Source organism: Physella acuta, unplaced genomic scaffold, assembly GCF_028476545.2.
Source record: "Physella acuta isolate Inbredline_101_S28 unplaced genomic scaffold, ASM2847654v3 ptg002186l, whole genome shotgun sequence".
Lineage (NCBI taxonomy): Eukaryota > Metazoa > Mollusca > Gastropoda > Physidae > Physella > Physella acuta.
The window spans coordinates 39,911-64,354 of NW_026733687.1; the positions used below are offsets into that span (position 1 = coordinate 39,911).

Genomic DNA, 24,444 nt, shown 5'->3' on the forward strand with positions numbered 1-24,444 from the left:
AAAAAATTATTAAAATAAAAAACTACAGTAAATCTTCGGTTTGTCATTCTAAGGTTTTGATTAAGGATAGGCTTAGAAAGCTGTATACAGATGCCCTAAACCTTTTTTTTAAAAATAAGGTTGACTGAACCTGAGCCCACAATACCAAGTACTCACTCTAGTTGAGGCACTGTCCACCAAATCGGACAAATCAGTCGTCCTCTCATCAAGCCTGTACTCAATCTTCTCCTCCATGGATGTCAGGTCCTGCCGCAGGTTCAACACCTCGTGCTGGTGGAGTTCTGTCAGGTCATTCAGCTGCTCTTCTAACCTTTCAACTCTGAACTTTTCATCTTCCAGTTGTGAACGTAACATGCTGACTTCATTTTGCATTTGTACCTGGGGGAGTAGGGGATAGATTGGTCACGTAGGGGTAGAGATGTTCATATAAATAACAGGAAGGGGTGTTCACATAAAGGACATATTGATTACATAGGGGTAAGGGAGTTCTAACAACAGAAGAACAGATTGAGCACATATTTATACTTGTTATGATTTATAATATTTTTTAATTTAAAAAAAATATTGTAAAAAACATCAGAGTAGCTTCCCATGGGTTTAGTATTAGCTTTTAAATAATAAATCATCTATTGCTGAGGTTAGTATTTTGTAATTACTTTATAAAATAAGAGCCAATAATAATTAATTTAAGTTTATGATAGAAATCAATAATAATCAAGAAAGAGAATCAGTAAGGTTGGTAAGGAGATAGAAATATGAAGCCCATGGAAAACCAGAAAAATTTGTTATTCAGTTATAATCATTGTTTAGTGATAATTAGATAGTTGAAGTCCTAGTTACTGTTTAGTTGTCTATCTCCAGTAGAGTCAGGTTGTGAACATAATGTTAATGTCAAGCCAAGATATCAATGTACTATTTATAAAGAAATGAAGAGATGCTGAACTGCCTTCTTTAGTTTATTGAATTAGAGGTAACTAAACATCAATCAGCTCTTCAGACTAAAACCCAATACAACAGATTGTACTTGATAAGCACAAAAGCACTCATTTTAGCTTATTGCTCAGGAATAGTTAACAAGGAAATTTTGTTTTTATGTAAAATAATAATATTCTCAGCAAAATGTAAATGCAATTATTACATAATTTTTAAAAAAGAACTAATTACTTTTGAACTTAACAGCACTAATTAACCTCTGGCATTACAGAACTGATGATCTAATCGCACTAATTATCTTCCAGCCCAGGTGTGGGCCATTTTTTGAGTAAACAAATGTCTTAATAATTAATTCTGCTTAACGCTTTAGTGAGCTATGTTGAAAGTTATAGCTCTGAAGTTTTAAACTGCAGTTACAACATAAAAACAAATGTTAGATGTCTTCACTGATTCCTTAACATAGTTTTTGCACCTAATTAAAAGAGCATCACTTGTTTTTTTAGGAGCTGCATGCAAATTGGCAAATAAAAAGACCTTTTTCTGAACTTAATTACCTTCACGTTAACAGAACTAATTAATAATTAAGCCTTAAAACAACCTGCACTACAAACATCTTACATTACTGCACCTATTACTTCCTAATTGCATCCAACGCAACTGCATCAACCTTAATTGCAACTAATCTATTGCTTTTAATCTAACCTACCTATGCTAATTAACCAATTAATCTAACAGCACTAGAGTGGTCTAGCGGTAGAGAGCTGGACTGCTAATCTGTAAGTCTAGAGTTCCAATCCGGGTTCAAGTCAGTAGACCGTCGCTGAGTCCACCCAACTCTGATGGGTACCTAACTCACATTAGGGAAAGTAAAGGCGGCTGGGCATAGCGCTGACCACACTATGTCTTCATATGCCGAGGTCACAGAAACAAGTGAATTCTACTTCACTTGCCCCATAGACCGTCAGGTTTGAAAAGGAACTTTACACTGATTACCTTATAATCCTCAAACTCCTCAGTCCCTGAGTCCACCCATCTCTGATGGGTACCTAACTCACATTAGGGAAAGTAAAGGCGGCTGGGCATAGCGCTGACCACACTATGTCTTCATATGGCGAGGTCACAGAAACATGTGAACTCTACACTAGTTACCTTATAATCCTCAAACTCCTCAGTTAACCTCAGCAAGACATAGTTCACTTTATAGTTGGTGTCCTAATCTATTGCTTTAAATCTAACAGCACTAGCTACCTTATAATCCTCAAACTCCTCAGTTAACCTCAGCAAGACATCGTTCACTTTATAGTTGGTGTCCTAATCTATTGCTTTAAATCTAACAGCACTAGTTACCTTATAATCCTCAAACTCCTCAGTTAACCTCAGCAAGACATCATTCACTTTATAGTTGGTGTCCTAATCTATTGCTTTAAATCTAACAGCACTAGCTACCTTATAATCCTCAAACTCCTCAGTTAACCTCAGCAAGACATCGTTCACTTTATAGTTGGCGTCCTAATCTATTGCTTTTAATCTAACAGCACTAGTTACCTTATAATCCTCAAACTCCTCAGTTAACCTCAGCAAGACATCGTTGACTTTATAGTTGGCGTCCTAATCTATTGCTTTTAATCTAACAGCATTAGTTACCTTATAATCCTCAAACTCCTCAGTTAACCTCAGCAAGACATCGTTCACTTTATAGTTGGCGTCCTAATCTATTGCTTTTAATCTAACAGCACCAGTTACCTTATAATCCTCAAACTCCTCAGTTAACCTCAGCAAGACATCGTTCACTTTATAGTTGGCGTCCTAATCTATTGCTTTTAATCTAACCTACCTATAATAATTAATTAATTAACTTATTAATCTAACAGAACTAGTTACCTTATAATCCTCAAACTCCTCAGTTAACCTCAGCAAGACATCGTTCACTTTATAGTTGGCGTCCTAATCTATTGCTTTTAATCTAACAGCACCAGTTACCTTATAATCCTCAAACTCCTCAGTTAACCTCAGCAAGACATCGTTCACTTTATAGTTGGCGTCCTAATCTATTGCTTTTAATCTAACCTACCTATAATAATTAATTAATTAACTTATTAATCTAACAGAACTAGTTACCTTATAATCCTCAAACTCCTCGGTTAACCTCAGCAAGACATCGTTCACTTTATAGTTGGCGTCCTAATCTATTGCTTTTAATCTAACAGCACCAGTTACCTTATAATCCTCAAACTCCTCAGTTAACCTCAGCAAGACATCGTTCACTTTATAGTTGGCGTCCTAATCTATTGCTTTTAATTTAACAGCACTAGTTACCTTATAATCCTCAAACTCCTCAGTTAACCTCAGCAAGACATCGTTCACTTTATAGTTGGCGTCCTAATCTATTGCTTTTAATCTAACAGCACTAGTTACCTTATAATCCTCAAACTCCTCAGTTAACCTCAGCAAGACATCGTTCACTTTATAGTTGGCGTCCTAATCTATTGCTTTTAATCTAACAGCACTAGTTACCTTATAATCCTCAAACTCCTCAGTTAACCTCAGCAAGACATCGTTCACTTTATAGTTGGCGTCCTAATCTATTGCTTTTAATTTAACAGCACTAGTTACCTTATAATCCTCAAACTCCTCAGTTAACCTCAGCAAGACATCGTTCACTTTATAGTTGGCGTCCTAATCTATTGCTTTTAATCTAACAGCACTAGTTACCTTATAATCCTCAAACTCCTCAGTTAACCTCAGCAAGACATCGTTGACTTTATAGTTGGCGTCCTAATCTATTGCTTTTAATCTAACAGCACTAGTTACCTTATAATCCTCAAACTCCTCAGTTAACCTCAGCAAGACATCGTTCACTTTATAGTTGGCGTCCTAATCTATTGCTTTTAATCTAACAGCACTAGTTACCTTATAATCCTCAAACTCCTCAGTTAACCTCAGCAAGACATCGTTCACTTTATAGTTGGCGTCCTTGACCTCCAGGATCTCCTTCCTCAAGGGCTCCAGTAGAGCCGTGTTGACCTGGGGCTGTGCCTGGTGGCTGGGTGAGGCGTGTGTAGCATTCAGACCTGATCCTGAAGTCACACTAGAAGTCTCGTCATCACTCGTGTACTTGAAGCTGGGGACATTCAAAACATGGACCTGTCAACATGTCAACTCTGGGGTTCTTGCTAGATCCTTGACCCACGCTTCACAACCACAAGTTGTGCCACAGAATCTTCAGGTATTGGACTAGTAAATAGATTAGGGTCACTACTGCTGTGAGTACATGTCCAAGCTTTTAAAGGCCAATCCTGTCTATATGTCTATATGCACATTAACCTCAATGACCCACCACTGATGACCCATCACTGCCATGTCTAAATGCCCCTAGCCTCAATGACCCATCACTGTCTAAATGCCACCAGCCTCAATGACCCATCACTGCCCTGTCTAAATGCCCCTTGCCTAAATGCCCCATCACTGCCCTGTCTAAATGCCCCTCGCCTAAATGCCCCATCACTGCCATGTCTAAATGCCCACCAGCCTCAATGACCCACCACTGCCCTGTCTAAATGCCCATAGCCTCAATGACCCACCACTGCCTTGTATAAATGCCCCTCAAAGACTGAACCTGGTCTACAGGCCCAGATCCTCACCTTGCAGGTAAAGTTCCCCCAGACTTCCCCTCTATGTTGGTCTCTGTTGTGTTGGTGTCATCAAGTTCTAGTAATGAAATTAATTCAACATTTGTTTTTAAAAGACTATAGACAAATTTATGGGTATGAATTCAAATGACTTCAATAATGTAACAATACAATCTTAAAGTTCAACAGCATTTTAGTGAGCAAATGTAATGCGATATTTACATAATTATCTTAATTAATAATTTTCAACAATAAACAAAATTCAATAAAAGTCTGAGCTACACAATAATGACTGAGTTATAATTTTTAATTTAAAAACCTAAATATAGAACCTAAAAATAAAGTTAATATCCACTACTGGGATTCCCAATTAGGGGGGGAGGGGGGGAGAGATTCCAATTCTGACCAATGGTGAAATTGGTTTAAGAAAACCAGAGACTGTTAGTCATTTTTACCATACAAGTAATTAGAAACATGGTCAACAACATATAAAAAGTATAAATATGTTAGAACATCTTTTGCATATGTAAAAATAAAAGCATGTTTGTTTCTGATCATATTAATATGACAGATGGTGCATAGAAGAATGGTTAAAGCATATATTTTATAGGATTTAGAAAAAAAGTTGTTAAAATAAGCATTGAATAAATGAAACTAGAACTAGTTAAATGGTTTAATATCATCCTATAATGTGCAAATTCTTATAATTTGAAAATACAAACACCTCAGAACAAGGGATACCAAATAATAAATAAGTTATAACATCCCTAACAGGATGTATGTTTGCTTTTTAAAATTATAATTATGTTATGATTATTGAAAATGTTAATTAAAGCTGTTAATAATTAAATCCCAATTTAATTGGGAAAGAAAATTGTTAAATTTTTCAACAAGTTAATTCCCTTTATCCTTTTCTCAAACTGGCTTTAAGTTTAACATTAAAAATGCAACTTAAAGTGTGAAAAAGGTGTGCACATATCACAGTGATTTAGAATAGGGTGGTGCTAATTCAGTTTAATAGAGATATTTAAACTGTTTTTTAAAAATATTGATTCATTTAACAAATCTGGTCCCTAACTATTTTATTTTAACACAACTTCTACCTAAGCTATGGCTATCTTTATCTTCAAATGACTGGGTGGGTGGGGGGGGGGGAAATGTTTTTGACAGTTTTTTGTGCAGGGGATAATGTACATCAATAGAAAAGGGGCAATAACTCAGGCGTAATCTTTTGTTTGCTTCAACTACTGATACATTTTAAATTTGTTGTTATTTTTTTAATGTTTAAAACAAAGCGGCCAAGTTAGAAACTAAATACATTTTGTATACAACATCTACAATAAAACTAAATGAAGAATAAAAGGAAACTGAATTTTGGGCAAGTGTGCAAATACATTTGAAGCAAACAGGCAACCAAAATCTCTGACCAAGTGACAATACATACCTACATAAAACTTACTTAGCTGTGCTATATTGTCTGCACTGCCAAATTTGTTCTTGATTAAATGTGCAAACTCTTTGGGCTTGGAAACAATAGTGCTGTTGATGAAAGAGATTGACAGTTTATCTGATGGAAACAATAGTGCTGTTGATGAAAGAGATTGACAGTTTATCTGGCTGTGTCATTTAACATCATAAAACAACAGGGCTAGGTAGCTGGACCCAGGCTCTCTCAAGCTCTTAAGACATTTTCCTATTCATATTGATACAACAATTGGAGTTTATTTTACAAAATAGATATGTTGGATGTTAAGTAACAGCTTCTTCATGTGATCTGCAATATGGTGACTGGATGTTTTTATTTAGTGAGTTGAGTAACATGTTTTATGTGTCCTCAACTTAAAAACTAGAGAAACCATGTCGGACCATGTACTAAGCTAAGGACTAGGGATAGAGGCTTTTATGCAAGATAAAATTTGCCAGAGCTTACAAGTGTAGAAAAAAAATATCCAAATAATAAATAATAGGTTGTAGTGTAATAATAATCATCATACAAAAATTCAGGAAATGAACTACATTATAACTTAAAGGTATGGGGTAAGATAAAGCATAGTTCATCGCTTGACCAAGAGTTTGACCAATGGTCATGTATTGGTTAAGTCAACAGTTTGACAACAACTACATACTATTATTATTATGACTATAGGTAAGTCTAATATGGCAGGTGTGCATCTTGACATATACAATTAAAACACATGTACATTGAATAAGATAGAAATAAGAGAATAATTAAGAAGATTACTTCATCCCCCCTCCCCCTCCCTTGACATACTTTGAGACAGGGAGCTTATGGGTAGCTATGGCAACAGACAAGGGCTGAAACTTAAGTCAATAACACAAATCAATGATTACAATGAGACTGATAGAAACTGTTGCTATGGGAATAACACAATAACACAAATCAATGATTACAATGAGACTGATAGAAACTGTTGCTATGGGAATTCTTAGACCTGGAATGGAGCCAGTTTTGGCATGGAGAAAATGGTCTAAAACAACATTTTTTTTCTCTACTGTTCTTTTCAGTGTTTATCAGGCAGTGTGATTAAAAGAAACCATTAAGATTAATGTAGTTTGACGAAAGTGTAAGGTGAGTTATAAACATTGCCAACTTTGAATGACTGCTTGTTCAAGTCAGGGATGAGTGAATATACAATTTTACAAACATCTTAGGAAAAAACCTATTTGGTTCTAAAATCTTTTCAGCAAGCTTTTAAAATAGATAAAAGCTTTTTTTTTTTAAAAAAAAAAAAAGCCAAAATGATGGCAATTATTTCAAGAATCCAAGAAAATATAGATATGTCAATAACAGAAACTAAACAAAGGCTAACAAAGCCATTTAATAATGAGGCGGAATTATATGAGAAACATTAATAGCAATATTAACAGAAAGTGATATTTCAACGCCAAAGGTAGACAAAGGTACAGAAAATAGTCCAAGTAAAGACAAGCAGTCAGACAACCAAACCCGTTTGGTGTCTGACTGCTTGTCTTTACTTGGACTATTTTCTGTACCTTTGTCTACCTTTGGCGTTGAAATATCACTTTCTGTTAATATTGCTATTTCAGTTACAACGCCTGCTTCCACCCCCCCTACACATATGAGAAACATTTAATCAACATATTTAAGAAACAATGCTAATTGTAAACATTGAGAATATTTTAAGACTTACAAAAACATGGGGAGTGAAAAATAAATGTACATAGTAAAGAGCATATTATAGTAAAACCTTCATAACCCTTTAATTTTGTTTAGTTATTTCATGAAGTTCTGCCTCAATATTAGTCTAGCATTTTAAATTAATTAGCAGTACTATTAATCAGTACAAAGTTTGGTATGGGTCAACCATTAAATTTAAATGTTCCTTAGGTCTGTGATCTACTTGATACAGTTACACACAAATATTTTAACTGTAAGCTACAAAAACCTTCTCAGTATTACAGTCAGGGTTGTCAACTAACAAACATGCAACAAGTTCATCAACCTCAACCTGCAACATCCAGACAGCTACATGTGAGCACACATGCAAGTTCATGCAACTTTACAACCAACAAGTTCATGCAACTTTACAACCAACAAGTTCATGCAACTTATGCATCTAGTTCACATACCCTAATATTTCAAACCTTCTACACAGGCATATTTTAATGCATGTATTGTTTGAATAATATGCTATCTATTAAACATACATTTTGCATAAATAGCTCTTGCTATAAACATATATATTATATAAATGTCTCTTGCTATATATTGGTTAAATAACTGCCTTTCAAGCATTGAAAACATGTACACAAAACTGAAGCTAATTAATTGTATATAAATGACTACTAAAGCACAGAATACTTAATGACCATGGAAAATGCTATACTTTATCATCCACCCTCTAAATAAAACAAACATGCTTCTAATCTCAGAACAAACCACAACAATCTCACCATGTCCCTATAGTAATACAAGTTTAGCTAAGCGAATGCCACTATGGAAAAACCAAACTGGCATCCCAGCCTGCAGAGCAGCACTGTTATGTAATTCCAGAAAGGAGGACAGGTAGACAATAGCGTGTAACTGTGGCATGCAAGCTGAGTACCCCAGCACTGCTTACACTACACACTGGGTAAAGCCAACATCAAACAAACTACACTCACTCTTTGGCTCCAATAACACCTTCAACTACATCTCTGTTAGTAAAGAGGAATGGAGAATTACAGCAGACTCAACGCATGGATAAAGTAGGATAATAGTTTTTAAATATGTGGAAATATGTTCTCTAAGTACCCAGCCATGATTAAATAGGTTAAAAATGTTAGGTGTAATATGTTAAAAACAAGTTTGTTGCATAACAGTATCAATGTTTTGACTGGTTTCATAACTTCTTTACAAAGCAAAGATCTGCAGTAAGTGTGATGCTGATTGTAAATAGCTTATAACACAATTTCATTGATATATAGAATCTAGTAGATGATAAGTTATGAGGTAATGTGTTGAGAAGATTCACCATTACTCAACAAGTAACCTTGAACTGTGCACCCTTTGACCCTTGGGTTAATGGTACAGCCAGCTCATGAGCTGTTTTTACCAGGTAAAATATAGGTGAGAAAAAAACAAAGTTAAAAAAAAATGGCGTGTGTGGGTGTTGTGTTCTGTATCTTACCTGTATGTTTCTGATAGCTCGTACACAGAAATTAAACATATCAGTTTTTTTTAGTTGTTTGATAAATGATTTATTCAAGCAGGGGTTCTAAAACTAATATAAAGGCACCATAAAAAACCACATTAAACATATTGAGTTTTTTTCGCTGTCTGATAAATAATAGATAAAAGTGGGGCTTCTAAAACTAATATAAATGTATTTTTAATTTTAATACTTTTAAAAGTTAAATACAAATCTTTATTTACTGGAAGATAAATATCATGGAGTGTAGATGAAGAATTACTATTTTATTGTATAACAACATTCATATTCAAATGTATATTGTCATAGCAATTAGCTATAAAATGCAATGAAAAAAGTTTTTCTAGGTTAAATGTATTAATACAATGCTATGTGACCTAGCCTACACTTTGGGTTCTAATGCTGGATATATCATAACCATGGCAATCTGTTGGCAAAATATAACAATCATAGGCAATCATTTGTGATATATCAGAACCATGAGCAATCAGTTGTGGAGATTGAACGCTATACAGATGTTACATTATTCAAGTCCCACAATGTTTTAAAGAGACAATGAAGATAAAACACCTGAACAAACTACAGAGTGAGATGATAACACCATAAACAAAAATATTACAACTTAGGTAAAAATATTGTAGTTTCACCAACTGTTTCCAAATGGGGAGTCATGGGCTTATGCTAGGGGAGTCATGGGCCTATGCTAGGGGAGTCACGGGCCTATGCTAGGGGAGTCGTGGGCCTATGCTAGGGGAGGCGTGGGCCTATGCTAGGGGAGGCGTGGGCCTATGCTAGGGGAGGCGTGGGCCTATGCTAGGGGAGGCGTGGGCCTATGCTAGGGGAGGCGTGGGCCTATGCTAGGGGAGGCGTGGGCCTATGCTAGGGGAGGCGTGGGCCTATGCTAGGGGAGGCGTGGGCCTATGCTAGGGGAGGCGTGGGCCTATGCTAGGGGAGGCGTGGGCCTATGCTAGGGGAGGCGTGGGCCTATGCTAGGGGAGGCGTGGGACTATGCTAGGAGAGTCATGGGCCTATGGTAGGGGAGGTGTAAAAACAGAAAGGTGGATTCTACAAATATTTATCTTTATTAAAAAATTATTTTAAAATTTTCTTTCTTAGATTCAAAATTGTTTTACCACAGAAGATTCATTCCTTTGTTGTATAGCCCACAACGGTTACAGTTAAACTAACAACTGTAAAGATTTGTGATGAAAAATAAATTTTATGTGATGGAAACTACTGAACAAAAACAAAAAAATCAATGGGAGGCTCTATCATAAAACCAGCATGCCCACAAATTTTACAGCAAAACAATATTTTTGTTTTAGATAGATAGCTTGTCTGCATAATTTTTCATTGGCAAGGCAGCGACATTAAAAGGCTTTGAAATGATAATACTGCTGTGGTTTTGTAATGTAAGGATCAGAGTTGGCAGGATACACTTTTTTTTATTTCAGATGTTAAATTGTTTAATATTATTTTGTTATTTTTCAAAAACTGTCAATATTGAACTAGACAGGCTGAAATAATATTGTATACATCATTACTTTTTTCCACTAGGCGGACATAGTATAGTATCTATTCTTTGTGCTATAATAAAAACAAACTGCCATTTCATTCACTGTGTGAATAGGTGAGAAACTGGGCTTATACACCACTGTGAAGTACAACCTAACAAAATGAAACTACACACAGATATTGATTCAGTGATTTAAAAAAAAAAGACAAGTGTTGTTTTTAATTAGTTAGGTGTACACCTAATCAATTATTCATAACACACTTGTTTCATGTTTTGTAAAGTACAAACAATGTGAACTCTTATTGTGGTGGATAAGGTAATGGAGTAAAACATAATTTTATTAAGCTCGTCCTGCTTAGTTATAGGAAGGTCTAGAATTGGTAGTCCATCAAAAGAAAAAAAAATCGGCTCTCTTTAACAGAACTTAAACAACTTGGCTTTGTCCAATATAAAGCTAAAACATACAAAACTATAACAGGGGTGTGTCTAATACACAATTAAATTGGGGTTTGTGCATCCCATACAAAAAAACTAGTGTGGGTGCATCCCATACAAAATTAAAATGGGGTGGGTGCATCCCATACATAAAAAATGGGTAGCTGAATTCTTAATAAAACTAAAAGAACCTATGTGCACTACCCTTTAAAAATTTGGGATTTGCACATTTTTTTTAGATTGTAGAACGTGTCACACGTGTCGGATGTTATCAATATGGGGTGGGTAAATATTATACAAAACCTAAATAATGTATCCCTTTCAGGAAAAATAAGATGGGTGCATTCCCGTTCCCATAGAAAATTAAAAACAGGATGGGTGCATCTGTTTTGTAACTAAATTTAGGATGGTGCATCTGATTCAAAAGACAATTCAGGTGATCCCATACAAAAACAAAACTGGTTAGAAGTTTATCATACAGGACAAAAAGGTAGTCTGTCTCATCTGGAATTAAAACAGAGACAGTCTGTCTACACAGCTAAGATAAGTTCTGTGAATCGGAACTAAAAACATAATAATGGAAACATATCCCAGAACATGGCAACTAAACTAGTCCAATCAAGAACTTCAACAGGGAACTGTCAACCCAAACAAAGGAAAATAACTCTAAACATGAACATAATCAAGGAACAGCAACTCACTTTCTAGCTCCAAGGACACCAAATTTTCTGAAAGAATGAACATCAAACAGTGAAATACTCAGGGAGTCACTGAGTACTAACCTTTCATATGTTCATACTTTATTTTAGTTTTTTTTACTTTCAATTGTAAAAATTAGATGATATTAGTTTTCAGCCATGGCTCAAAGATATTGGGGTATAGAAAAAAAAATGAGATTAGGCTTATGCGACCAAACCAATTCACAGAAAAGCATTAGATAAAAAATATTTTTATCACTGATTTTATAGTTACTGCATTTGATTCAAAATGAAGTAATTTAAAAAATAATTAAAAATTCATGTAGCGTTGCTTTTTAAAAAATTTCCCATGAAACATCATTTGACAGTTTACTTTTAAAATTCCTGTTTACTCTCATGTGTAGTTTAAGTCAACTCCAATTCTGTCAATATTTATAAACCAAATGAATCCCGTATTAAAATATTTACAAATATAATGAATCTCGTAAACAAGTATACACATAATTTTGCAAAACCACACAAAAAAAAAAAAAAAATTGATGGGAAAAAGTACCTTCATTAAAAACAAACAAACATTTCAAAGACAAAACATTGAGGGGTGGGGGGTAAACCACACAAATGTCATTACAAGTGTGAAAACTTTCTGGCCTAGCTACAGAACAACAGACTGTGAGAAGAGACCAAGTACCTAAACAAAATCTCATGCAGGTGTGCAGGACCAACTTACTTCAACCCTTGACCCACGTCACGTAACACCTCCTTGGCCTGCTTGTGACCCGTGTATCCGTGGGTCTCAACATCCACCAAGCGGTGATGGTAGTTTTCTAGCTTCCGCTGGAGTTGGATGATGTTCATGGCGGACTTCTGGTTTTTCTTCTCAAACAAAGCCTTGATACGTGCAGATGGCTGCTTGTCTGAGGCCATTTGTAGGTACTCATTGACAATAGCTAGTTGAGTACAAAATTATTCAGTTTGTAAATACACAATGTTTAATATATATGATGATAGTAAAGTAAAGCAAGTAAAGTTCCCTTTCAACCTGACGGTCTATGGGGCAAGTGAAGTAGAGTTCACTTGTTTCTGTGACCTCGGCATATGAAGGGATAGTGCGGTCAGCACTATGCCCAGCCGCCTTTAGCTTCCCTAGCGTGAGTTAGATACCCATCAGAGCTGGGTGAACTCAGGGACGGTCTACTGACTTGAACCCGGATTCGAACTCTAGACTTACGGCTTAACAGTCCAGCTCTCTACCGCTAGGCCACTCTGTCCCATATATATGATGATGGGTGACAGAAAATTAATGCCATTTGTAAATATGCAATGTTGGCTGCCATAGTGAATATACATAACAGTATTAATAGCTAACAGAAAAAAGCCATGAGTAAATACCCCTCAATAATAAATTATTGTAAATTTATAAAATTAAGTCTAGCAAAAGTGAGTAATGCTTTTGGTAGCAAAAAAAAAATCCATTAAATAAATACACATTAATGAACTCTGGCAAAAGAAAGACATGCTAAATTGCTTTACTATCTGAAACAGGTACAAGGTTGTAGGCTCAAGAGTAGCCATAAATAAACTAAACCCTGTATTTGAACTTAAAATAAAAAATTCTTTCTGATGTTTCTACATGCATTTCCTTAAACTAAAGAATTAAAATAAAAAAAAGAATAAATTGCTGTTTAAACCTTCAACAAACTGACTGAATGCGGTTGCCAATTTTTTTTATAGCCAGCCTTAACTAAACAATAAAAGTTAACTAACCCAGGTTATTTTTCATTCTTTGGAAACTTCCTACTATTTCAAAAGGTAATTTAAAATTTAAGTACAGCTAAATAAGACATTTTATGTTTCCTTGGCGTCATTCAGCAGATAGTAAGACAAGAAAAAACTCTACCCCACCTTCTTTTGTGTTCTGTTCCTTCCGGATGGCATCTTTGGTTTTCTGTATTTTGGCCTGCAAAGATTCCAGAGCCTGTTTAGTTCTGGTGCTGCCCTCTCCGCTGTCCACCTCGTCAGTACCAGTATCACTGCCATTGTCAATCTGTGCACAGACATGCAACTTTTACAACTCTGGTACAACTGAGTTACAACACATTTCTGATGGTTGATTTATTGTTTTAAAACATATTGTTAAAATAAATATGAACCACATGGGGAGAAGTATAATCAATGGCGAATCAAGTAGAAAAATATCATTTTCAGCAACGTTCATATATATAGATGTGAAGTGGTCAGCCATCTTTTCTGAGTATGGTATTAATCTAAGCTGGTCTACTCAAAGATGTGCTACTAAACAAGGTGGGAACTATACTTGAGACCTTCTTGTTAGTGACTGTGTGCTCTGCCACTCAACCATGCCATCCCACAAATAAAACAAGAGAAAACTAAAATGTCCAGACTGCTCTATTAGCCTATGACTGACCACAAGATCCTCAGAGCTGGCTCCTGTAACTGTACCATCGTCATGCTGAGCATCAACGCCAGATTTGACCGATGTCCCTCCAGTAGAGGACTCTTGAGGTAGAGGAATTGATTTCTTGCCCATAAGTGGACTTGCTCGAGATGGAAGCTTGGATGTGTTTTTGTCTTTTGTCCCTGTCTTCGGTTCAGACTTTTTCCTGAAATACAACAACAAAACATTTCAACCACACAGCTGGTGGAAGGATTCCCCTAAGGTACATCATCAAGTTACCTGTCAGACTGAACAAAACATTACCTGGTCAGCACCTGATGTAAGAGTGGAAACGAATTAGAATTTCTCATCATTTCCAGGGTACGGAGAGGAGATGTAGATCTTAAAGAATTAACCGGCACACTTTTATCACTCCCCGGCATTTTAGATGGATGGTCTCAAGTATTGTTAGAAATAGCTACAGTCAAACAAGTCACCACTAATAGAATCCTTCAATGAATCAAATCACCACGCATAACATGTTACAGATTCTTACAGTAAGTCGAGACACTTACTGATGTTTATAACAAATCAGTCTATTCTAGACACCAGCAGAGCAAAAGTACAAAACAAAGCCATTGTTGACATACTACTGGACTTCACACACCCCTGGCCACCGAAACACATTCTGTATCAGCTGAAGAAAAATGATTTCCTGTAGCTATAATTCAAACACATGGTCAAGATCTCTTCCAAAGCAGCAATCTATAAACATAACTAAAATTTTTGACCACATTAAGTTTGTCATTTAACCAACCAAATAGAGAATTCAGAAAAGCGTCATCTCAAGATAATGGGCATTCTATTTAGCTAATACCAGAATACTACTTTGATGTTTAATTAAGCGCTAGACCATTAAACGAACTGGTAAAGTATGAGCTAAAATCCATAAGTTCTCTGTATAACTTCCCAAACCCAGGGAATGTTGGCTAATAAGGCTCATGTTCCATTAAAAGACTGGAGAAGCTAACGCCCAATTGTATTGGCTAACAAGGCTTTTGGTTTGTAGTCAGTCTCTCCAGCAGAGATAATGCTTGACCTGAGATACCAAGATGACCCAATCAATGGACCCGTGGGGACTAATTGCTTTTAACTATCTTTCTAGCCTTCTAGCAAAGAGAGGAGATATAGGAGCTGGAACGTATATAGGAGCTGGTTTTAACAATCTGTTTTGTATTCCATTGAAGAAAAGAGATCAGCTGGAACATATATAGGAGCTGGTGTTAACAACCTGTTTTAGGTTTCATAAAAATGAAGACATATATAGGAGCTGGAACATATGCATACATAGAAGCTAGCTTATGAGGAGAATAGAGGCAGAGAAGATACTTATTGAGTGTATGAAAATATGTCTCTATGTCTAGCAGAAACATTTAATAGCGTGTAGAGCAGATAATAGAAGAAGTAGTATGAATAGGAGGTGTAGATTCTAGTTGTTTAGATGAGAGGGCAGTGCTAGTTCTTAAGTTAGATATAGGTCCTCAACGTTTACACAGCGTAGTTCCTAGTACCTAGGACTGGATTAACATTTGATAGGGTCCTAAGCTATTTGAGCTATGCAGCCACACTATAAGCCCAGATATTCTATAGGTTACCAAAGCTATTGAGACAGATATTGGAGCAGTGTAATTAAGTATACATGACTACTGCTCATTTTAAACAAGCTTTGGGGGTGTGGGTGGGACACACTATTAAAGTGGGGGCACTTAGCTGTATCTTGTTTAGCATTAAATGTAAATACAGCACTGCTGCTAGTACCTAAAGGATATACAGGTGCTAATATTGACAGGAGCTAGAACTCCTAGTGCCTAGAGCACTAGGTCATAAAGGAGATCATAGAGGAGATAGGTCTCAACAATTCTGGTGCCTATTGAAGAGGCAGTACAAAAAAGAGCAAACATACAAGGATACAAATGTCAAAGCTTGAACCATGAAGCCCAACTAAATCAGAGAGCTGGAGACACTGAACCTGTCAATGTCACAAGCCAAGCCAACAAAGTGACTCTATACAACTGGCTATAAAAAGTTATTTTTAAATCATGTGAGTTATGTAAGAGGTGTCAATACAAGAACCAGTTTCCATACAAATTGTCAAATGTTTGGCACATGATACTGAGCTAGACTGTATAGGCCCTACACAAGAAAACAGATTAGATGGTCCAACTTATGAAAGACATAAGCCCTGGTGCAGGAGCCAAAAAAAACTTAATGCTTATTTTAAGACACTGGTAATGCTTTAAAATACCTGGTGTTTAGATGATGAAACAAACAGAATTAGTACAACACTTATGTAGTACACATTTGTAAGTAACTTAATATGAAGAGTACACAGGTGTATTAGTGACATATGGAGTGTAGAACAGATGTCTGTATAAATGCTTTAGGTTAAGTCTGCAATATGTCTACATGATAAGTTTGACATTTTTATGTTTAGTTAATCTACATTGGTTTGTTAAGAGTGAAAGGTTAACAAAGTAGGGTGTTTCTAATTTAGTATAATTGTAAAGACATCAGAAAAAAAGTTACTCTACACTATAGAATAGACTAGATCACTGTTACAGTAAAATGGGTCTGTTAGCCAAACAGAAAGTTAACTTGACAATAACTCACACTTAACAGATCTCCACTTAAACTGGTTCTTTCACAAAAGAAGAAAAAAACAATCCAGGTAAATGTAAATAAATGTGCAGTGCCAGACAGAATCAAGACAATAAACTTCAATTTAACCTTGGCCTCCAGGACACACAGGTAAACTAAAACAAAGGTTCAACAACTACAGGTGAATACATCAATCAAGCCCTAGTTATCACTTTAACACCTTGTTGATCAGACACCTGTATTGTTTACCATGTGAGCTTATACTGCCGATCTTATCAATCATGTCTTCATCAACATGTCTATAAATAGCCTAATAGCCATTGTGTCTTTGCATCTAATAAGTTGACAAGACTTTCAGTGTTGTTAGAAAATGTAGGTCAGTGACAGGATCTGTAATGTCAAGTGGGGGTGATTCTGTTTTCTCTGATTACATGTCTTGTCTTAATTCAAGAAGTAATTGCAGCAAACAAACAAAAAATATAAACAAAGACAGGATTAACAGAATGTTAAGATAGGAGATTGTTCTATATGTGGACTGTCATTCTAAGCAGGTGACTTAATGTTTTACATAAGGCTTGATTGTCTAGTTTTGCTATCAATAGGTTGCTTGTCTATAGGGTGTTATATGAGAACTGTTGTCCCATAAATGGGTCGCCTGTTATAACGGGGTTGCATGTGTACAAGTGTTACAAAACGGGTTGCTTATATCTATTCTATCAGGGTTAAGTAAAAAACCCTTATTTTAAAAAAAATTACACCAATGAAAAATGACATCTTATAATGCCATGTCTCTAACTTTATTAGTTCATACTTAACATCTACTCACATGTATTCTTAATATTAACAGGCAATCAATTCTGGATTAAAACTACTAAAAATTATCTCATCTGGTGGTGAAGTATCATTCTAAAACTGAAAAGATCTGTCTACATTTGAGATGGCCAAAGGCCCCCACCCACCCACTCTACCAGCAAGATTTAATGATGTACTTTCTCCCCTTAGGTCCCAGTATCACCCATCATCGCCCATGGCCCTTCTATATTTCTCCCTAATGGCCTGTTACATCGTTTTGTCGTCTCTCCCCCCCCCCCCCCTTACAAGTGACTACACAGAGGACTTCACTGTGTGGGCGATCATATGACAGTCCTGTATTTCGCAACATGGTTACATACTGGCTACATTACAGCATAAAGAATATACACGTTCCTAATATCCGTACCCCCAACCCAAACAAACTATAAACATTACGTTACAGTATAAATACTATACACGTTCTATACCACTACGCACCCTCTATTAAAGAAAAAAATACACCAAAGAATTAGAACCGCGTGTTCACACCCAACGCATAAATCAGCACAAGGCTGACTTTAAAAAGAATATTTAATGCGGTTGTGTGTGACTAACTTTGGTATATTCGTTCTAGCTTACGTTCAATTTATTTATACTTACTGGCCTACACATACAATTAACGTAGAAAGAATAAACAAAAAAAAACAGCTAACCTGCAAATTGTATATCTCCGTTTCTAGTCCGGCTTATAACTACCAAGACACGTCTATTTTTTTTAAAAAGATAACTACGGTTAAGCATGAAGTATAAAGAAGTAGATCTAGTCTAGATTGGCCAGCAGTGTAGAAAAAAAAAACACCTGAGGAAGCAGCATCGGTAGGTAGGTAGCTATAAATAAATTCAGGCTTTCTAACTAGCATTGTTAAACAGCCTGCTGGAGGTAAGTTGAACGTGTCCAACAGGACGTACAGAGATAATTACGATGCTAATGTGCCCACAACATGAAGGTATTTGCCTGCTCATGTTTTAATTACAGCATGTAACAGAGTCACAGATTCCTATAGTGGATACCTACTAGTGTTTACAAAGCTCCCGTCAATACAACCCACTCCCCCCTGCTCAAACTTCCCAGGCCTGGATCTATGACATTTATTACCTGTGAGGGTATGAGTAACCCGTCAAAAATTGCCGGTGACGATCTATGAGTCACACGTATCAATAGCTACAGCGAAATATGATCGTCGTATGACTGGTACCGCTTTTCAGGGACGGGAAGAAAATGGGTTTTTGTAGCAGGGACATACCTAGATCTATAGAATAGATGTCAGTCCTAGGAACACTCATAGTCAGTTAAAGGGAAAGTAGTTTTAAAAATACTTAAGAGAACATCGCAGCCAGCTCACGAAAGGGACACAATGCAATGAGATAGTCAAAGGGACACAACTCTCTTGCTCAGCAAGAAAGATACAACCTGGTGAGCTGGATAAAAGGTTAAGCTTACTTAACCATTTTAAAGCTAGATCAGGGGAGAGCAATATCCTTCACTCAGTAAAAGGGACATAAATCGCCGGGCTAGTGTAATATAAAACAGTGTTGTCTGAACTTTGACATGACGCCTATCACCGAGGTAATCACCAGCTGACAAGCAAATAAGTCAACATGCAGTACACGGGGACCGCACGCTATGCTGCACTAAAAAATCAATTTGCGTTGACACCTACATCCACGACCATCCATCGTCAGCTGTAATAACCGCGAGTTGTATCACAATCGTGAAGGATCACTACCATTAGTCACGTCTTCACATCACACTAGAGTGAATGGTTTTTTTTTTTAATGACAGCAGATAATTGCTAGATTACAATATAGATGCCAAGTGTAAGATACGGACAGTAAGCGACTAATACGAACATTATAAAATAAAACCAAATTGAACTCCTTTCAGTGTACATGATATTGCTGCTATTGACATGTACTTTAGCCCTACATTTTTTGGACACAAAGAACGTGAATAGAAAAAAAATGATAACCAGTGGGGCTATACATAGGTTCCTACACTTGGTCGCTTCTGTATTCCACTGATATGATTAGACGAGATAAAAACCTAACACCCACGATGACACGTCTGGGGGGATGAGCACCCAGATGGCCGAGGCCTAGCACGTTTACACATCAAACACAGCACGGGGGAGCCCGTGTTTGTCCGCGTCTCATGGAGATTGTAGCGCATTTGTCACCTCACACGGTCAATCCTTTATTGGTCAGAGGAGGGAGGGAGGGGGAGAGGCCACATGGCCTTACAGCAATTAAAGGCCACTTAAGATCGTGTGACTACGCATTTAGCAGTATTGATTGGGGTAGAAATCGATGAAGGACAGTCGAACAGATAACACAATTGTTAATAATCAAATTTAAAAAAAAGGCATAGTGGTACCCGTACTATGTCACTTGCCCACAGAGTTTCTTCCAGGCATCTCTTCGGGGGGGGGGGGGGAGAGAAAGCCGCCCCCCCCCCCCCCCCCCGGAATTTTTTTTTACCGAAATGAAATTTATATAATTTATATAGAAATTATATACTTTTAACAGGTTCCGCCCCCCCCCCCCCCCCCCGGAGAAAAAAAAGTCTGGAAGAAACACTGCTTGCCCAGTATGACCAATACAACAATTCGTATTGTTTCCGTTATCAAACAATGTAAAACTACTATAAAAATAGAGATCAATGGTTCAAGTTTTTTAAAGCTGAATATTATTAGTAAACAGAACAAGGCTAACTTTATCTGATGCAATAAAAAATCCTCGGTATGTAAACGTAAGTCACGCAACAACTGATGCATATCATAAATCGGTGTACACCTGACTCTACAGGCAGTAGAGACCAACGCTAGAAGCACCAGCTGATGGTCCTACTTTTTTCCTCTGAACTAAATGACCCAGTGACACCTGACAACAAACAGCACACCTGTAACACAAGCACTGATTACATCACCGATATCCAGGTATAGAATTGTTAAAACATTAACCTATCGGGTTCCTCTTATTTTAACTATTATTACTAAAACATTCCCACGATTTATTAACCAGACACGACCTACATAAAAAAAAATATTCACGCCTTATTCAATTCAACAGCCACTGGCAGCAACAAGATCAATGCATAAGCGACCTCTCTAAAAATAACTTAAACTACTTTCTTATAACTGAATTCTGCTACGCATGACTGGTAAAACAAAACGCCGCATTGTTCATATAACACACCTATACCATCCTGATTTTGAAAAAGTAAAAAAAAAAAATCCCTCTCATAGCAAATCCTTAAAGCCGGTGAAGAAAGTATGTTCACCAAATGTAAACACAACACACGTGTCAGACGGGACACAAACATCCATGACTAGTGCAGGGACGGTCGTCGCTGGGTGTGTGACACGCTCAGCGCAGGGTTCACCATCACACACACAGCCCGCTGGCTGGGCGGGCGTGGGTCTGCTCCCTGCGTGAGTAGTCGAGGTGTACAGCGGTGCTCACTGCACGGGTGTTGTTTATGGTGACAGCGCTAACACAGTCGGTATCTCAGGGACACTGTCATTTATAGCAGGTGTGGGGAAGAGTACTAGTGCTTGTCTGAGATCTATGATAATGGTAGGAGGTTACTTTGTGTACAAAAGTTACAAGTAGATGATGTAAGAAAATATAACAACATGGTATCTAGCCACTGCGACCGATAAATGTGGATACCTTGTACATAAAAATGGTATGTGACAAACATTTCAGCACCCAGACAACAGCTATGCTCAACTCAACCTCATATGTAACAAAAAATATTGCAGACCGTCTAAATGTAACGCAATAGTACTAGTACATTTTACAAGAAGGCATACATTATTTTTACTTGGATTGGGCATATACTACTGAGATGAAACGCAATTACATTTTTAAAAAATGTTAATACTAGATCTAGATCTCTAGCTACTGTAAGCTTGTATCAAAGTAGCTTGACAGATAGTTTATTTCAGTTGATCTCCCCTGTTAGTGCTGTTTGTAACACATTTTCTAGGCCATAGTGCGGAGGAGGTTTGTGGATTAAATACCATCGTTCCCACAATCGTACGAGAGAACTGGAATTTACGGTAAAACACCATCTGTCTGGTAACCGAGGTCCCACAATCGTACGAGAGAATTGGAATTTACGGTAAAACACCGTCTGTCTGGTAACTGTGGTCTCACAATCGTACGAGAGAACTGGAATTTACGGTAAAACACCGTCTGGTAACCGAGGTCCCACAATCGTACGAGAGAACTAGAATTTACGGTAAAACACCGTATGTCTGGTAACCGAGGTCCCACAATCGTACAAGAGAACTGGAATTTACGGTAAAACACCGTCTGTCAGGTAACCGAGGTCCCAAAATCGTACGAGAGAACTGGAATTTACGGTTAAACCCCTTCTGCCTCGTGACCTTACCACCAAAACGAAAACTACTCTCGGAAATATAAAGCCATTACCAGCATCGTGAAACCAGACCGGAGCTGAACAAATGGGAAATTAACCATGCGAGAAACTGTGTACATCGCACAGACAGAACTATTTAGGGCAAGTTTTCCCTTCATTTTAAGATACCACCAGTGCTGAAATACAAACATTCCAAGAGAAATAAAACTGCTGTATAATATCAATAGTGCTATAGAAAGCTGAAATACCGCTGTCCCTATAGAAATAAAAAATACTGACAAAATAATTATGGTAAACAGATTTACAAGTGCCAAGATAGCCATAGTAAGCTGAAATTCAGTTGTCCCCATAGAAATAAAACTATCTGAACAAGTTTACAAGTATCAACACCGCTATAGTAAGCTGAAATACAGCTGTTCCTATAGAAATAAAACTGCCTACAAAATATGGCGAACAGGTTTAAAAGTATCAACACTGCCATAGTAAGCGAAGATACAGCTGTTCCTATAGAAATAAAACTGCCTACAAAATATGGCGAACAGGTTAACAAGTATCATCCCCACTACAACAAATCCGAATGTCCGTGGAGTCACGGCGTGTCATTACACCAAGACACAACGAGACATTGTTTTCGCGTGAATCTGGTCTAGACGTCTCCAAATGGTTTCAACATTACGATCAAATTCCGCAGCTAGGCCCATCGTTTGTGAGAGCTCATGAGATAAAAATTGGGGATGGCTGAAGGGGGACTAACTCGATCTATAGCAATTAACAAGTGGGTGAAAAAACGTGGTCCATTAGAGTTATCTCACATAGAATCTCTAACATATTCAGGAAAATATATCCCAAATGACTAATGTATCGTGTATCGTCTTTGTGCTCTGGCTAAGGAAGTGAAGCGAAACCAAAACACTTTTTTTTTCCTCAAAACATTTAGTATTCAGGTTAAGTTTAGATGGTCGTTACTTAACCTACATTCAATATTCAGGCTAAGTTTAGATTGTTATAACGTTTAGATGGTCTGACTTACTAACGTTCAGGCTAAATCTAGATGGTCGTTGCTACATTCAATATTCAGGTTAAGCAGAGGCGTAGCGACCCTCAAACTTTCAATTTGGCGCCCTCGGGAGCAAACTTGTAATTTTTAATTTGCACACCCCCCACCCCGCTCTCAAACTTTCGATTTGAACCCCCCCTCCCCCATCAAACTTTCAATTTGCACCTAAAATTAGATTTTAATTTGTTTTTCTAACCCATTTTGGCGCCCCCAAAAGTCGGCGCCCGGGGACATATGTACCCCCCGCACCCCCTCGCTACGCCTCTGAGGTTAAGTTTAGTGGTCGGCCTTACTAACATTCAGACTAAGCTTGGATGAGAGCGAGTTACTAGTACTAGCATATGTGTTTACAACTAGGAAGATTGCCCCCCCCCCCCCCCTAAGTGGCCAGCAAATCCCGACACTCATCTCTCTAGTATAGTAGATACACACGGGATTTAGATAACAATAGGTGTGTAGGCCATATCAGTGTATGGTATTGTTAAACCACTGTGGTCAGTAAGTCTAGTTAGTTTAAGTTGATGAGTAAATTAATGTAGATCTAAATATCCGTGACAATAATTGGCATTTTTACAACAGTTTAACAAAACCGGAATCACCCAATACTCTGGTATGACTATGTTGTGTTATGTCCCTTACCATACGTCTGCACATAATAAACATCACTGCTCATTATAGTCAAATTTGGATTAAAAAAATAAAACTGAGAATATTATCTTCGAATCTTTCTTTGACTTGATATTTCTCAATTGAAGTACACGACAAACAGAGAAATTGCAAAACCTATGTACAATATTAGAACACATTAATGTATAGTAACCTTACAACGTTTTAACTGCAAACTGCAAGTAGATAAAATCATTGGGTGAGTTATAAATAATCACCACATAGTGAAGGTGTAATCAGTGTGTGATCAATTGTATAACGTGGAAAAAACTGTGAATACGAGTACATGAGCACGCATGCTTAGACAAGAGTACAATAAATAAATAAATAACAGTACAGGTGTATGAATTATGCAAGTGAAAAAATGTAAACATTTCAAAGACAAAGACCAATAAAACGAATAATGTATTTCTTTTATATCAACGTATCCCAGTTTCATAAAAAAAAAAATACAAAAAAAAAAAAAAAAAAAAAAAATTACCCAAGGTACACAAAGAATGCCGGCCAAAATATAAAAAAAAATGTGTGATGAACAAACGATGTGC

General features: G+C 36.9%; 1 protein-coding gene across 8 annotated transcripts in view; it reads right to left on the bottom strand.

Moving 5' to 3' along the window:
• LOC131932481 (transmembrane and coiled-coil domains protein 2) overlaps positions 1 to 24,444 on the bottom strand; it is a 53,548-nt gene that overhangs the window by 2,749 nt on the left and 26,355 nt on the right. For 2 of the 8 annotated variants that reach the window (XM_059289397.1, XM_059289390.1), the window contains exons 3-10: positions 14,310 to 14,505; positions 13,787 to 13,928; positions 12,612 to 12,831; positions 8,709 to 8,741; positions 6,007 to 6,101; positions 4,575 to 4,641; positions 3,844 to 4,054; positions 157 to 378 (exon numbers count right to left, since the gene is read on the bottom strand). In XM_059289397.1, the coding sequence (XP_059145380.1) occupies positions 157 to 378; positions 3,844 to 4,054; positions 4,575 to 4,641; positions 6,007 to 6,101; positions 8,709 to 8,741; positions 12,612 to 12,831; positions 13,787 to 13,928; positions 14,310 to 14,505 (1,186 nt within the window). Of the gene's footprint in view, positions 1 to 156; positions 379 to 3,843; positions 4,055 to 4,574; positions 4,642 to 6,006; positions 6,102 to 8,708; positions 8,742 to 11,887; positions 11,915 to 12,611; positions 12,832 to 13,786; positions 13,929 to 14,309; positions 14,506 to 14,603; positions 14,962 to 24,444 lie in introns of those variants that run through there. The other 6 variants (XM_059289396.1, XM_059289392.1, XM_059289393.1 and 3 more) reach the window with 6 other exon arrangements.